This window comes from Staurois parvus, unplaced genomic scaffold (assembly GCF_062004578.1).
Source record: "Staurois parvus isolate SC_StPar_1 unplaced genomic scaffold, SC_StPar_1.0 ptg000004l, whole genome shotgun sequence".
NCBI lineage: Eukaryota > Metazoa > Chordata > Amphibia > Anura > Ranidae > Staurois > Staurois parvus.
In genome coordinates, this window is record NW_028317800.1 from 4,464,467 (window position 1) to 4,481,478 (window position 17,012).

A 17,012-nucleotide genomic window follows, 5' to 3' on the forward strand; every position below is an offset into this window, starting at 1 on the left:
GGAGTAATGCATATTGCTCCTCCTGTCAGGTTACCTTTGTGTCCTTGGGACCTGAATTTGGTTTTGGAGGTTTTGCAAAAAACACCATTTGAACCTTTTAGAGATATTCCACTGGTAAGGTTTTGTTTCTAGTGGCAATCACTTCTGCAAGAAGGGTGTCGGAGTGGCAGCTCTCTCTTTCAAAGAACCATTTCTGGTTTTGCATCATAACATGGTTTTGCAACCTCAAATGATTTTTTTTCAATAAAGGTGGTTTCTAGTTTTCATCTCAAATCAGGACATTGCTCTGCCTTTATTCTTTCCTAGGCCTCAGGCAGCAAGAAAAAGATCTCTGCATACTTTGGATGTGGTACGCTCTGTAAGGGTCTTCTTGAAGGTGATGGCACAGGGCTGGAGCTCAGATGCTGTTTGTGCTGCCAGAGGGGCCTAGGAAGGGACAGGCGGCATCCAAGGTGACTATTTAACATTGGTTCCACCAATTGATCATTCAAGCTTATGGTCTGAAAGGTAAGGTCCTACCCTTTCGGGTGAAGGCACACTCTACCAGGAGTGTGGGGGCATCTTGGGCAATCCGCCATCAGGCGCCAGTGGCTCAGGTTTGCAAGGCTGCTACATGGTCTTCGGTCCACACATTCACAAGGTTCTATCAGGTGGATGTCAGAGCCACAGAGAATTCTGCCTTTAGCTGCAGTGTTTTACAGCTGGCTGAGTAGGTCCTGAGGGATTATTGACTGTGGCTATCATGGTGTCAGCCTGCCCTCAAATTTCTTTGTTTTAGGACATCCCACATAGTCATAAATAGCCTGCTCTGTGTCCCGTGATGTACAATAAAGAAAACTGGATTTCTCCTACATACTTACCTGTAAAATCCATTTCTTGGAGTACAGTACATCTTTCTGGAATTTCATTGCTTGCTACAAAAACTGAAGTACTTCCTGTGTAGGATGGGTTATATAGGGGAGGACTTCCACTCTGATTGGCCAGTGTCCATTCACCTATAGGGGGCATATAACCCACGTAGTCATGAATAACCTGCTCTGTGTCCTGTGATGTACTCCAAGAAATGGATTTTACAGGTAAGTATATAGAAAAAAAATCATGTTTTTACCGCCCACCAATCCCTATCCCCTTTAGCTGCTGAGCAGCAGCCAAAGCTGTACACATACCGAAGCAGGTATTAAAACCCCTGTTGTTTTTGGTAAATGCCTGCCAATCATTACTCATTCAAGTAAATGGGTCCACTCTGCAAGCGCTCTACAATTGCATGCTTCTGTGAGGTCCAAGGGGTTGAAGCAGGTGGTGAGAAAGCAACACACTGCTGCCTGCTTTAACCCCTTGTTTGCTGTATTGCGCAAGCTTGCAAAGCGAGCTAATTCACTTGAATGGGTCATGCTTGGCAGGTGCTACACCCATCAACTATGACAGGTCATATAACTCCTGCTGCAGCATGTGTACACCCCTGGCCACTGCAACTAAAAGGGGTGCCGGTGGGGCAAGGGTGGTAAAAACATGTTTTAGCTATGGGTGTTTACTATCCCCAAAACTGCAAATGTAAATGAATCCTTGCTGTTCTGAGCAACACAACGCTACTTGCTTTAACTCCTTGTTTGCTGTATTGCACAAGGTTGCAAACACTTGCAGAGCGGCCTTATTCACTTGAATGGATCATGCTTGGCAGGTGCTACACCCATCAACCATGACAGGGCATATAACTCTTGCTGCAGCTGCAACATGTGTACACCCCTGGCTATTGCAGGTAAAAGGGATGCCATTGGGGTGGCAAAAACATGTTTTAACTATCGGTTTTTTACTACCCCCAAACTGCAAATCTAAATTAACCCTTACTGTTCTGAGCCCCCTATAAGGCTGCTTTCACATTGATGTGCTGTGGTTTACCTGCACCTCGAGTGCAGTGCATCTGCGACTTTCCTGGATTAGCTGTACTTAGCCATAGCCTTCTATCCTATCCTGCAGGTATGGTGCACCTCCTGAAAGTGCACTAAAAGTTTAGTTTTGGGGCAATTTCAGAAAGCGCGCCAAACTTGCAGTATATAGTAGAAGTCTATGGCTAAGCACAGCAAACACGCAGGAAGGCTGCAGGTACACTGCACAGCATCCAGGGTGTGGGTAAATCACAGAGCATCAGTATGAGAGCAGCCCTATACTATTATGCCCAACGTATTGCTTCACACTGACCTGAAGATCTCTTCTTTCCTGCTGCTGACACCACTCCGGAGACTGCTAGCCGGGATAAGAGGTGGAGTGCAGTTGTTATCATTCTGCATGGTACAGGATCCAGCACTACTGAGTAGGTATTGGCTTATGTGGCTCTTGCTCCTTACTACAGCTCCAACTTTACAAGTAATCCTTCTGCATTGCAGTCTATCTGGGATGGCGGGTCAGCAAGCCCATATCATGATCTACCAGGCACCTGCCCGAGTCTACTGGTTCCAGACCCCCGTACAGTATATAAATACAATATAAAGTTGCAAAAATCAAGGAGAGTAGTAGCTATAAGAAGAGAATGGGGAGGGGCAGTATGGCAGCCAGATAAGCATTGGCTGTACATATTCACTCACACGTTTGGCAGAGGCAGATGCATAGCCCTAGGTGCACAAACTGCAATCGTACCTGTCAAACTCGGCTGTGTCGGTGAATCCGAACAAACAATGCATATCCCATTTACTTATAGAGGTTGCCTACAAGCAGCTTCATGCTGGTACAAAAAGATAAACAGCACTCTACGCCCATGTGAACTAGCCCTTACAAGCAACCTATCAGGGATAGGAGTAAGATGACATTAGCATTTTTATTTTTAATAAATTACAGGTCCAGGGCTTTCCATCCTTCTCTTTTTACACTTGCTGATTAGGATAAGCGTGTACATATGACAACACACTATATAGGCTTGTTCCTGCACAGTGACTAAGTAGTGAAGCAAGGAAAGTACCTTAATAATATATTAGCACTTTCAATATTCTTATTGCTGACTCATATCATGTACCTGTCTTCTTCTGAGTATTATAACGTCTTCAGATGAGCATTTGCAGTAAAGTTAAAATATTTTTGAACACTGTCTACCATTTTCACATGGTTATAAAGGACAAGAATACCACATGGTCAGATTAACATATTTACATTTATTTAAAAAATCTTTTTTAAAAAGAGGTATTAAAAAAATTATTTTAGTCCTGCCAGTCATCCACTTCCACCACAAATGGTTCTTTGACGTTGATCTGGCCACTGTTCACTATAACACACTCCTGGAAAGGATGGTCCTTGTCATCTGTTGCTTGGAGCTCTACAGAGTGCACCACAGCCTGGAGAAAGAAGGTGGACAGAAAGCATACCAGACATAAAGATTTATTTGAATGAAAGCCAGAAAGGTAATGTAACACTGCAGGGAACACTAGATTAAAGGAGAGCCCAGTCCCATTATCTGTCAGTCATGTGGCGGGTGTCCTCCTCCCGGCACTTTGAGGGTTTGTAAAGCGCACAGCACAATGATGATTGTTTGTTTTTTAAGCAGTGTTATGGTCATAAGACAATATTGGTGCTTCATAAATGGAAACTAGAAAAATGTTTTACTCTCACAACATATCTCTTATAAAAGTGCTTTTCTGAATTATTAGGTTGTGTATAAGAGTTTACAGGGGTCAAAACACCACCAATAAAATTATAGGTGTGTTTATATTAATGGGCACATTGTTGACATTCAGAATTTGTTTTGTCCAATACATCACTGAGAGATGATCTAGATTTTTGGTTTGTCATGGGGAGGTGTCACACAAGTCTTTTTAGGCCAATGATTGCGCTAAGAATCATCTCCCTCCTTACAGTTTCCTGAATCTCCCTATTGAGACTGCTCATTACATTATAAGTGTATCTAAAAACTAAACTTTTTTTGGCTAGAGTGCAGAAGGGTTAAAGTGTTACTAAACCCAGGCCCCTGCATTCACTATATCTGGTCTCCTACAGTACACACAACATGGACATGAATGATTTTAGTAAATATAAACTGCTAAACACCTTTTTCTCATCAGCAGTTAGAGCAGTCTTGTGACTTCTATCAGTGTCCAGCAGAGCACAGGTTAAAGTTTGTAGTTTTCATTCTCCCCTGAATGTCCTGTGAGGTTACATAACCCCTGACTCTGTCTGGACAGTGCTGATTGGCCCTGTGCTAATCACATGCAATTTCCCAAGAAAAGAAAAAAAAAAAAAACTAGCACAAAAACACCAAACTGAGCATGTGCAGCTTGCCCCCCAAGGCTCTGTTCTATCAGCAGATGGACTGGGGACAGTAGGAGGGGAGCATCAGAGAAGATAGGATCAAACCATCCTTTTTACACAATGCGGAGGATTAACCCTTTAGGTTCCACAGTGAGTATATCAAGCATGCTTTACTGCATATACAGACTGATTTTACTGTTGTGGGTTTAGTAACACTTTAAACCCCTTTTCAGATTTTTTTTTTTTTTTGCTGTCTATTAGAAGATTTTTTCTGACAACCACTGTTAGAACGACATCTTCAAACATAAAACACAGTAAAAGGTGAAGTATAATCTGCCTTGTCTGCAATGCAAAAGCATCTCAATAGGGCCCGCTGTGTTCAAATAAATGCAGCACAAAGTAAGTCAAGTACAGTCTCAGAACTGTCATCCACACCACACATTTGTAGTAAATGGAAATCTGATCTTCATTTGATGTGCGTTTCAAAATTCAGGAAAACAGCACCTATTTACACAGGTCTCAACTGTTTGTGGAAGGAGTACAAAATAAATGAAAAGCTGCAGCCACTGAACATAGTTATTTATATGCAATAAAAGAATACAGTTTTCTTACCATGCCGTCCAGAACTTTGCCAAACACAACATGTTTCCCGTTGAGCCATAAAGGTCTTGTTGTGGAGATAAAGAACTGTGACCCATTGGTATCTGGCCCTGCATTAGCCATGCTCACCCAGCCAATGCCATAGTGCTTCAGCTTAAAATTCTCATCTGGAAACGTATTCCCATAGATACTCCAACCTAAAAAATTGTAATATTCAGTTTGCCATGTTATCTTTTAGCACTATACAATATGGGGTTGATTTACTAAAACTGGAGAGTGTAAATTCTGGTGCAGTCCTGCAAAGAAACCAAACAGTTTTTTTTTATCAAAGCTTAATTGAACAAGCTGAAGTTAGAAGCTGATTGGCTGCCATACACAGCTGCACCAGATTTTACACTCTCCAGTTTTAGGAAATCAACCCCCAAATGTATCTTATGGCTTTTAAAGGGGCAAAATTCCTTTTCAGACAGTGTCAAAAATACCTGCTTATTCTAACAATAGAAAAATATATATTTATATATTCCTCATGTGACATGGAGTCCCCTGCAAAACAGAACTACATTACAGCATTTGAAAATGTACATCTTTTATGGTTTGGCCATGCTTGTATTTGCTATCTGCATGTGCAAGAATTTGTACAATTGTTACTGTAAATGACATTCATTCTCCTCTTTAGCATGTCATAGCTAAGCGGGTTTAAACCAGGGACACAAAATGCTTAAATTGTGCATTCCTAGGAATCTTATGGGGGTTGCCATTGCTGACTTCATACTAAAAATGTTAGTTGCCTGGCTTTTGTACTGACTGACATCAATGCTAGGACCCATCGACTCGGCACATATCCAGAAATCATAAGAGAGACATTCATATCTGTTCCGAGTTATTGGCTTAGAGTATTGAAACACAAGGCTCAGTATTACAGCCAGGCAATTAGCATTTGCAGTTAGAAATGGTGGCCTCCATGTTTCCTATGGAAAGGTTTCCTTTAACTCCTTTACAGTAAGGTCTCGTTCACACCATACGTGCAGAAAAACTGATGGAACCTGACATGCAGATCTCATTTGCAGAGACATCAGTTTTCATGTGCGCTTCAATGAGTTGTATACATGTTGCAGATTCCTGTGCAGAAAACACCTGTACGTGATATCAGTGTTGTGGTGTGAACAGGACACATAGTGAACATTTGATTTTGTTGTGTCCTTGCAGAACGCATGCAGAAAAATTGACGTCTCTGCACACTGGTGTGTACAAGGCTTAAACCTAAGAGAACAAATGAAAGAAAATCCCCAAGCCACCCTCACCTGCCCTAAGAAACTTTATTGATGTCTTTCCACCACTGTTGCGCTGTAAAAATAAATCCCAGTACTTTGGGGTACAAAGAACATGTGACATGTCACCTGCTTCCCCACAATGCAGTGCTTGGTAGCTGGGTGATCAGTCACTAGGGCCCAACATCGGGGCAGGATATGTCATTGGATATGCAGCTGTCTGCAATGGTTAGTCACCTTGTAGAAGTGGCGGTGGAGATTTGAATTCCAAACGTATGGTGGTAATAGGCACAGGTGGATGCGTAGGACAGGATGATGGGCTTGTGCCATGTCAATGGCTGGTCACTTTGCAGGGGTTGGTGGTGGGGATCAGAGTGACAAGGGAGTGCAGTTAAAGGCAAATAAGAGTGCCTAGGACAGAGGGGTGGTTTTTCTTCCTGTACCAATGTAACAGGAGCTTAATAGGTTCTCTGTTGTATTTCTAATAAGCAAAATATGGGGAAAAGCAAAACGTTTCTTAATGTATTCGATTATTTTCATCTATTAGCTGCATCTATTGCAAGCAGAATTTGATAAAGGGTAATTAAAAAACATTCCTAAGTGGGGCACGGTTAGGAGGCAAAATAGCCGTCTCATCAGCCTCCATTGAAGGATGCCATTCCCCATCTCTTGAGCCACAAACTAGTTAACTGCAGTAACGCTGAGTATGTCCAGCTTAAAGGCTAGGTTCACCTTTAGCAACTTGTTGCACCCTAAATATGGGTGCTGGGTTGTTAATCGCCACTCCCCATCACTCTGTGAGTCGTCTCCCCCCCTCCCATGACAGCAGACGGGTTTGTCTCTCCCACAGCCACTGTCACACTTAAAATAGGCATGACTGTGCAGGGTTCCACCCACACAACCACATCATTTGTTTACAGCAATCTCTCAGCCATCGTAGCCGATGGACTAGTTGTCAATGGATTAAGGACATGCTGATCATTGCCCTCGTAGTCCACTGACACTTCCTGCAGCTCAGCAACTGTCTGCCTGAACAGGGAGCTGTACGAAGAGCCTGCAGGAGGCCGACACTACACTCACGATCCGCAGATTGCAGGTGCAATGACAAAAAATATTTAATGCATATTTTTATTACTTTTTTTTTTTTTTTCTTTACACAAAAGGTGAATTTGGTCTTTAACCAAAAGTGATTACTGATATGTGGCAAGAGGATACTGCTTTCACCAGAGGATTCTGAGACACGCATTTCACTCTGCCAGTGAAAGCAATTTTTTTTACACAATAAACTAAATAAATGAACATTCATGAGTGTTTCACCCTTTTGCAAAGATGTAATAAAGACATTTTTCTCTTTAATTAAAAGCCTTAAAAAATGTACCTCCTGTCCCATCTCCAACTGAGAAATCCCCTCCTTGGATCATGAAGTCTTTGATAACTCGGTGAAACTTGGTGCCTTTGTAGCCATAACCTTTCTGAATTAGAAGGAAACAAAATGTTAGGAAACTGCTGTAAGAGCAGAGATATTAGAATACATTGCTGGAATACCACACTGTTTGCATTCTATGACAGCGGTTTGCCACCATCCAGGAAAATGTATGTTCTTACAGTCAGAGTTTGCAGGACATGCCTTTCGTTTTCAGCAGTATTCATCAGACAAGGCTTTTTAGATGCGGGTGCCTGATCCCATGCAACGTATATCTTGGCGTATTGCCCCTGTCCAGAAAGAGCACACATTGTGTACATCCACCCCCAGACATGAATGACTGTACTGGGGTATATACGCTCAGTTGACTGGCTATAGGCATCTGTGCGCAGCACCTGGTCTTTCTGTATGGGGGAAATGTGCCAGAATTGACATTTCATGGGCTCAGGTGCCTGGGTGCAAGAGGCCTAATTAGGAAATGAAGAGCCATAATGTCAGAAGTAAGAGCCTGGAAGGAATATTAGTTCAGGTGAAATGTGCTTGGGTCCTGTCCTTCACTTACCACCCACTCAGCCAATAACATAGTAAATCTTCCTGAGTTTTTCCTCAGTTACGTCTTACACAGAGTAAGCCAGCACAGCTATTAAGCAGCATTTACTTCTACAGAAAACAGAGGAGACATTGTGCATGTCACATCCTCCAGCTGCTCTCGCCATTATCCAAGCCTGCGCACTTGCCCCCACAGGAAGACATGAATCACATTTATGGACACCGACTATCTCTCACCAAACATTCTGCAGCCATTTCCATTGTACCATCACCCAACACACACAGACCTATGTACACTGACCCACTTCGGACATGCCCAGTTTTCATATTAATAAAAACAGGCTGGAAAAATAAACTTGGTTTCATTTAGTGGTGTGCTCACATGTTATTCTGGACTACTGACAGGGAGTCATATGAGGGATGCATTTGTTTCTTTATTTCTCTTCACCTTCTAACTGCTCCTGAATTACAGCTGGTAAATGATCCGTAAGGAAAAGTACTGCAATAATACAACTTTAATCTTTTCTATTAAATACTTTTAGGAACATTTTTAACAAATTTGTCTTGCTGCGCTTTTACATTTTTGATGTTTTCCCATATCTGGCTCCTCTAGGTTTCTATACAATTTAATTTGTGACTTGTACAGGTAAAACTTGAAAAATTAGAATATCGTGCAAAAGTTCATTTATTTCAGTAATGCAACTTAAAAGGTGAAACTAATATATGAGATAGACTCATTACATGCAAAGCAAGATAGTTCAAGCCGTGATTTGTCATAATTGTGATGATTATGGCTTACAGCTCATGAAAACCCCAAATCCACAATCTCAGAAAATTAGAATATTACATGCAATCAATAAAACAAGGATTGTACATAGAACAATATCTCTGAAAAGTAGAAGCATGCATATGTACTCAGTACTTGGTTTGGGCCCCTTTTGCAGCAATTACTGCCTCAATGCGGCGTGGCATGGAAACTATCAGCCTGTGGCACTGCTAAGGTGTTATGGAAGACCAGGATGCTTCAATAGCGGCCTTCAGCTCTTTTGCATTGTTCGGTCTCATGTCTCTCATCTTTCTCTTGGCAATGCCCCATAGATTCTCTATGGGATTCAGGTCAGGTGAGTTTGCTGGCCAATCAAGCACAGTAATCCCATGGTCATTGAACCAGGTTTTTGAGCTTTTAGCAGTGTGGGCAGGTGCCAAGTCCTGCTGGAATATGATGTCAGCATCCCCATAAAGCTCGCCTGCGGAAGGAAACATGACATGTTCCAAAATCTCCTGGTAGACGGCTGCGTTGACCCTGGACTTAATGAAGCACAGTGGACCAACCCCAGCAGATGACATGGCTCCCCAAATCAACACAGACTGTGGAAACTTCACACTGGACTTCAAGCATCTTGCAGTGTGTGCCTCTCCATTCTTCCTCCATACTCTGGGTCCTTGGTTTCCAAATGAGATGCAAAAGTTGCTCTCATCAGAAAAGAGGACTTTGGACCACTGAGCAACAGACCAGGTCTGTTTTTCTTTAGCCCAGGTAAGATGCTTCTGACGTTGTTTGTTGTTCAGGAGCAGCTTGACAAGAGGAATACAACATTTGAAGCCCATGTCCAGGATCCGTCTATTAATGTGCTTTGATACAGAACTTTCGAAACATCCAACTTATTTTTCAATTACCTTTTGAGGGTTTCCCTCCTTATGGAGGGTGTCAGTGATGGTTTTCTGCACAACTGTCAGGTCAGCAGTCTTTCCCATGATTGTGATTCCTACTGAACCAGACTGAGAGACCATTTAAAGGCTCAGGAACCCTTTGCAGGTGTTATGGCTTAATTAGCTGATTAGAGTGGGACACTTTGAGCCTAGAATATTGCACCTTTTCACAATATTCTAATTTTCTGAGATTGTGGATTTGGGGTTTTCATGAGCTGTAATAACAGTTATGACAAATCACGGCTTGAACTATCTTGCTTTGCATGTAATGAGTCTATCTTATATATTAGTTTCACCTTTTAAGTTGCATTACTGAAATAAATTATTATTATTATACAGTATTTATAAAGCACCAATAGTTCACTCAGCGCTGTACATTACAAAGGGGGACAGAACATGTGACAGAACAATACCAATACAATGCAAAACATGAGGGGATTGAGGGCCCTGCTCTTTCGAGCTTACAATCTAGGAGTAAATAAATGAACTTTTGCACGATAGTCTAATTTTTTGAGGTTCACCTGTACATTGCCATCCACAACATTGCCCCCAGCTACATCATCAACCTCATCTGTAGATATCGCCCAAACTGTCCTCTTCGCTCCTCCCAAGACCTCCTGTTACCTTGTTACCTCCTCCCACGTTCATCTCTAGGACTTCTCCAGAGCCTCTCCAATCCTCTGGAACTCCCTGCCCCAGTATGTCCGGTTAGCTCCTAACCTGTTTGCCTGTAGACGATCCTTAAAAAGTCATTTATTCAAGGAAGCCTACCCCACCTCCACTTAAGAACTTTTGGTATTCTAATTTTTTGAGTTTCACCTGTATAGTACCAACAACGGTCCAGTTACTGCTGGGTAATTTTGATAGGGCATAAAAGTCATCGAGCTACCAGCAAAGCTGTATAGAAGATAACATATGGCGTTTAACCACTAGCCTACCGGGCACTTTTACCCACTTCCTGCCCAGGCCAATTTTCAGCTTTCAGTGCTGTCACAATCTGAATGACAATTGTGCGGTCATGCAACATTGTACCCATTTGAAATTTTTTTTCACGCAAATAGAGCTTTCTTTTGGTGGTATTTAATTGCCACTGGAGTTTTGATTTTTTGCATTATAAACAATAAATTTGAAAAAAAAAAGGTTTTCTTTGTTACTATTATAAAATTTTGCAAACAGGTAAATTTTCTCATAAACTGATGGGCACCGACGAGGTGGCACTGATGGCCATTGATAAGAAGGCATCGATGATGCTTCACTGATATGCAGCAATGATGGGCAATGAAGGGTGGCACTGATGATCAGGGCACTGATTGAGTACAAATCTGCTCTGTGACATTTGCCATTTATCGGCAGTACTTTTCTCACACTGTGACAGCGTAAGGAAAGTGCTGCCGATAACCGGCAACTGTATTTACTTTGTGATCTGCTGTGTCATTGGACACAGCTGACCACGTGGTAAAAAGCCGCTGTGATTGGTCTTTTACTTTGTCATGTGATCACTGAGCCAGAAGCATGCCACTGGGGGCACACGGAGGGGGGGGAACGTGTTTTGGGAGGATGTCATATGACACCCTCCCAGAACTGGACAACCACGCTGTAACCGTCTTTTGGCTATAGTGCAGTTGTAAAGTGGTTAACCACTTAAGCTCCAGAAGATTTTACCCACTTCGTGACCAGGGCATTTTTTTGCTAATTGGCCCTGCACAAACTGGTAATTTCACAATCATGCAACACTGTACCCAAGTGAAATTTACATAATTTTTTCACAGAAATAGAACTTTCTTTTGATGGTATTTGATCACCACTGGGTTTTTTATTTTTATTATATAAACAAAAAAATATAGAACATTTTGAAAAAAATATAAGTATTTTTTACTTTTTAATATAAAACATCCAATAAAAATTTAAAAAATAATTTCTTCATAAATTTAGGCCAAAATGTATTCTGCTACATGTCTTTGATAAAAAAAAGATCCCAATAAGTGTATATTAATTTGTTTGCATGAAAGTTAGAGTCTGCCCTACAAACTATGGTGTATATATACTGGAATTTTTTTTTCATATACTAGTAACGGCGGTGATCAGCGATTTATAGTGGGATTGTGATAGCACAGTGACCAATCTGACACGGATACTTTGTGGGAGCTGGTTAACTGCCCCTGACACTAATACTGTGATGAGTGCTAATATTACACATTGTCACTGTACTAATGACACTGGCTGGGAAGGGGTGAACATTTAGGGGCAGAGAGTTAAGTGTTATGTTTTATAACTTCTGGCTGTGAATCTATATGGATCCGGCCTCTAGTTCCTATAGCGTAAGGCTGGGGTGGGCAACTGCCTCACTATGCAATGATACAGCAAGAATGTGGGCAGTAAAAGTGGGATCTCTCTTGGCAGCTTGAAGTAATATATGGTGAAAAAAAACAGGAAATGGGAAGCAGCATTGATACCCCCTTTCAAACATACACACCAACTGCAAGATCAATTGTACCAGAGAAAGCTATAGCACAATGCCAGTCCAACAATGTCCTAGCAGCCGATCTAAGGTGAGGGGATGAGCTGGGCCAGCACGGACAGTAATTTGACACTTCGGAAGAGGAGAGGGAACTGGGACTGTGCATGGGAATTGGCTATTCCTGGAGTTGTGAACTTCCCTAGAAAGTTCAAAGACACATTTCAAGTCAAAGATTTATGAAGAAAAACATCAAAGTACAGCTCTAAAATACTCGATTTTTCTACCAAGATAATAGGTTGTAATGGAGTAATACAGTCTACATATTGAATGCCACTCTAAAAAAATGGTAAGAGATTAGGTTTAGGTGGTGAAGATGTTGCTGAAGGACCTATGGAATGGGGACAGACATTCATTTCCTCATTCCAGGCATGTCTAGAGGTAGGCATGTGCACAAGGACATTTTGGCAACAGTTCACCCCAAGTTAAACTACTCATTCATCTGGGTTGGGAATCTGTCAAAGAGATGATTATTATTATTAGGGCTCATGTACACTGCAGCTGCTAAACCAACGTTCAGGAGTTGTTCAGCATTTTTTTCAGCAGTCCCTGAACTCTCCCTAACGTTTTCCTATGTGCCCATGTACACAGTCGTTTACAGTCATTTACAGGCAGTTGAGTTTACAGTCATTTTCTTAAAAGCAACAAAATCACGTTCAGGAGTAGATTCTACCGGTGTTTCAAACACCAAATGCTTATAAACGCGGTTAACCACGTTTATGCGCGTTTGCGTTTAGATGCTTTTTTTTGGCTGGTCCATATCTAGGGCACAATTCACTAAGCTTTATCTTATCGCATCTGAATATGATAATAAAAAAAAAACCTATTTGAATCCATTAAAAAAAGCTACTAAAATACAGCATCAATCCATACCCACTCCTAACATATATAAGAACTGTCAAACCAGCGTAGAGGCAGACAGCCAGGAGCCAGCGCTGGGAGCAGAGTGGCGGCAGCAGGCAGGCATTGTGATTGACATTGTCTTTTATCACACTACAGCTTTTTCTTTGTGTATGGGTAGCGGTGCCATGGACTCTATACTCATTCACGTGGGGGGGGGGGGGCAGGATCTGGGGCCCCCCCTGCAAAAGCCCATGGTTGTGGGGAAGAGGCCCTTGTCCCCATCAACATGGGGATAAGGTGCTTTGGGGGGGGAGCTCCCCCTACCCCAAAGCACCCCCCCATGTTGAAGGCATGTGGCCTGGTATTGTTCAGGAGGGGGGGGCGCACACTTGCCCCCCCCCCCCCTTTCCTGACCTGCCGGGCTGCATGCTTGGATAAGGATCTGGTATGGATTTTGGGGAGGGAACCACACACCTTTTTTTTTTTTTTTAATTTTGGCATGGGGCTTCCCCTCAAAATCCATACCAGACCAGAAGGGCTTGGTATGAAAGGGAGGACCACACACCGTTTGTTTATTATTTTTTGCTCTTTAGTAGGTTCATAGGTGGTGTGGGTGGAGGCGCTGCGATCTTTCATTTCTAATATCCCTGTGAATGTATCCCAATGTCAATAAATGAAACTTTGGCATAGAAACTAAAAAAGAGGCATTATCTAAACTGATCTGACCAGTCTGCATGTAAATATTAGTCGCCTCGCTGTCATACTCAATGATCAACTTCGATATTAAATTAGTCACTTACCCAGAAGAAGCATACATTATGCAGATGATGAGTTCTAATTCTACCATGACTTTTACTGGCTACATGCATGTTCCATGTTCGTGGCAGCCACACAGCTAGTTTCTGAAGAATGGCAACAAGGGCTGTCCTCTATATTTCACACAACAAGTTTTCTTTGTAAAAATTTGTAAGAAACAGTTGTCATACTTAATAAAAAAAATTTTCAGAAAGATATTTGCATCCAACAAAAGTATTATAGTCCCAATTAGGGATACAGTCAAAAGGAAGGAGGATGGGGGAGTAAAAGGTTCTAGCATAGACATCTGCAGGAGGAGACTGACATAGAATAACTGACAAATTCCTAAATTTAGATTGAAGGATTACTAGATGAATGGGCTCAGATCGCACTGCAAAGCATTGCATGTGATTTGAACAGAAATGCAGCGCGATTCCTGCCCAAAAGTGGTTTCCCTGCAGCTGTGGTGCAATTTGCAGTGCGATTTGAGCCATTCATTTTGTATGGGCTCAAATCGTACTGTAAAGGTATAGGTAATCGGTATCGGCAAGTACTAGAGCACAAGTATCAGTACCCGTACTCACTGATGAAAAAGTACATGGTATCTGTGCAACCTTACCTGTCAGTTTTCACTGCTATCCATGGCTCTGTTAGAGAGATTTTCCATCACTTCCTGTTCTGGAGACAACTTTTTACAGGGAAAGAGGCAACAATAAAAATCTGACAAATTCTTGCATTCTCCTACTTTTCTTAAAAAAAAGAAGAAGTAAAAACGTCTTCTGTATGTGTCACTGCTGGAAAGTTTCCTTTGCTTCCTCTCTGGTGAAAAGGTTTGGGGGCAGTAATGCTGGCAATACACAAATAGTTCAGCCAGCAGCTAAACATAATGAAACTAAACTAACAGATGCCTCCATCCACACAAGCAAGCTGGATGGAATATTTCCCCCCACAAGGACAATGTATCTGAGGCTCCATTCACATATGGGCATTTTTTATCGTGGGCAGAATTGTGTTGTTTCTGCCCGTAATCCCAAGTGGGACCTGCTGATTGATGGAACTGAGCAAACACACTGACCCTGGAGCATTCTCCTATATCTATAACCAACCTCACAGATGCTGCAATTAACAGACCTCCCATCACTCCCTCTCCCTATCCTCTCTACCTCCATTTTTTTTTATCAGCCCTCTCCTCCATGAACACCCTGTTGTGTCTATTAAAGAGCCCACCAACTGCCGCACAAAAAATGGGGAGATACATACCTGCCATCCAGGATGCATCCCCCTTAACCAGCATATTATTTATAAAAACAAATCAAACTTACTGTGGCCCTTGAAAATGTTAATATATAAATCTCACAGTATAAGCTGGAAATATTACACAGTAGAAGCCACAAAGTCAAACTGTATAAACAAATAGTCCTTCCAGCTGTTGGGGTCAGGAGCTGAATACAGGTCCCAAACTGTCCGATCTTGCTGAGACTTGCAGAGCAGGTTGGCAATTGTAGTTCCCATACAGCAGGATGACTGGGAGGTTACAAAGTAATACTGACAGATAAACTGAAATACTTCATAAATAGGAAAAGGATGTATGTACAGTAGATCTACATTTCCTATCTTGCAAAATAAGATATATACACGATTATCACCTTTTTTTTATCACAAAAAGGAACTTCAGTGTTATTTTCTTTTTAAAGGGTAGTATGGCCACAGCTTTTTTGGTCATGCTTCTCTTCTGGGGCACAGGCGTGCACTTACTTGTGCTCTCTCATGACACAAAATCTGCCGACAATGGGCAAAAGCCCACTGTTGGCTGATGTAGTCTGTGGAAGGATGCCTGATTGGAGCTGGCTCAGCCTCTTAATGAGCTGCTGGGAGTTCAGTTCAGTTATGAAGGGATGATGCTTGCTCGGTACCCTTCAATAAAACTAAGGCTTAGTTGCTTCCGTTTTTTCATAGTTACATAGTTAGTCTGGCTGAAAAAAGACAAACGTTCATCCAGTTCAACCATTAAAAAAAAAAAAGTTAGAATCCTACACCCACAGTTGATCCAGAGGAAGGCAACAAATCCAGCAAAGCATGATCCAATTTGCTCCTGCTGGGAAAAAAAATCCTTCCTGATCCCCAGAGAGGCAATCAGATATTCCCTGGATCAACTTTACCTATAAATATTAGTAACCAGTTATATTCTGTGTATCCAAGAAACAATCCAGGCCTTTCTTAAAGCAATCCACTGAGCTGGCCAGAACCAACTCTTGAGGGAGTCTATTCCACATTGTTACAGCTCTCACTGTGAAGAAACCTTTCCGTATTTGGAGATTAGATTTCTTTTCCTCCAGACGTAAAGAGTGCCCCCTTGTCCTCTGTGATGACCTCAGGGTGAATAGCTCTACACCGAGTTCACTATATGAACCACTGATGTATTTATACATGTTGATCATATCCCCCCTTAATCTCCTCTTCTCAAGAGAGAATAAATTCAGTTCCTCTAACCTTTCCTCATAGCTGAGCTCCTCCATGCCTCTTATCAGTTTGGTTGCCTTTCTCTGTACTTTCTCCAGTTCCCCAATGTTCTTTTTGTGAATTGGTGCCCAAAACTGAACTGCATATTCTAGATGAGGTGTTACTAATGATTTGTACAGGGGTAATATGATATCTCTCTCTCTGGAGTCTATACCTCCTTTAATAAAAGAGAGGATTTTGCTCACTTTAGAAACTGCAGCTTGGCATTGCATGCCATTATTAAGCTTGTGATCTACCAGAACCCCCAGATCCTTCTCCACCATTGATTCCCCCAGTTGTACCCACCCTAGTATGTATGATGCATGCATATTCTTCACCCCCATGTGCAGAACCTTACATTTATCAACATTAAACCTCATTTGGCACATAGTTGCCCAATTAAACAGTGCATTGAGGTCGGCTTGTAAGTTGGAGACATCCTGTTAAGACGTTATTCCACTTCACAGCTTGGTGTCAACTGCAAAGACTGAAATGGGATTTTTAATCCCAGACCCTATATACTTTATAAATATATTAAAAAGTAAGGATCCCAACACTGAATCTTGGGGTACACCACTGA

At 41.9% G+C, this 17,012-nt stretch overlaps 1 protein-coding gene across 1 annotated transcript in view; it reads right to left on the reverse strand.

The window, feature by feature from the left end:
- Window positions 1–3,120: 3,120 nt before the first annotated feature.
- Window positions 3,121–17,012, reverse strand: part of PPIC (peptidylprolyl isomerase C) — a 37,710-nt gene continuing 23,818 nt past the window's right edge. The window contains exons 3-5 of the mRNA XM_089674843.1: window positions 7,477–7,570; window positions 4,843–5,027; window positions 3,121–3,320 (exon numbers count right to left, since the gene is read on the reverse strand). Of these exons, the coding sequence (XP_089530969.1) occupies window positions 3,186–3,320; window positions 4,843–5,027; window positions 7,477–7,570 (414 nt within the window). The 3' untranslated portion in view covers window positions 3,121–3,185. The remainder of the gene's footprint in view (window positions 3,321–4,842; window positions 5,028–7,476; window positions 7,571–17,012) is intronic.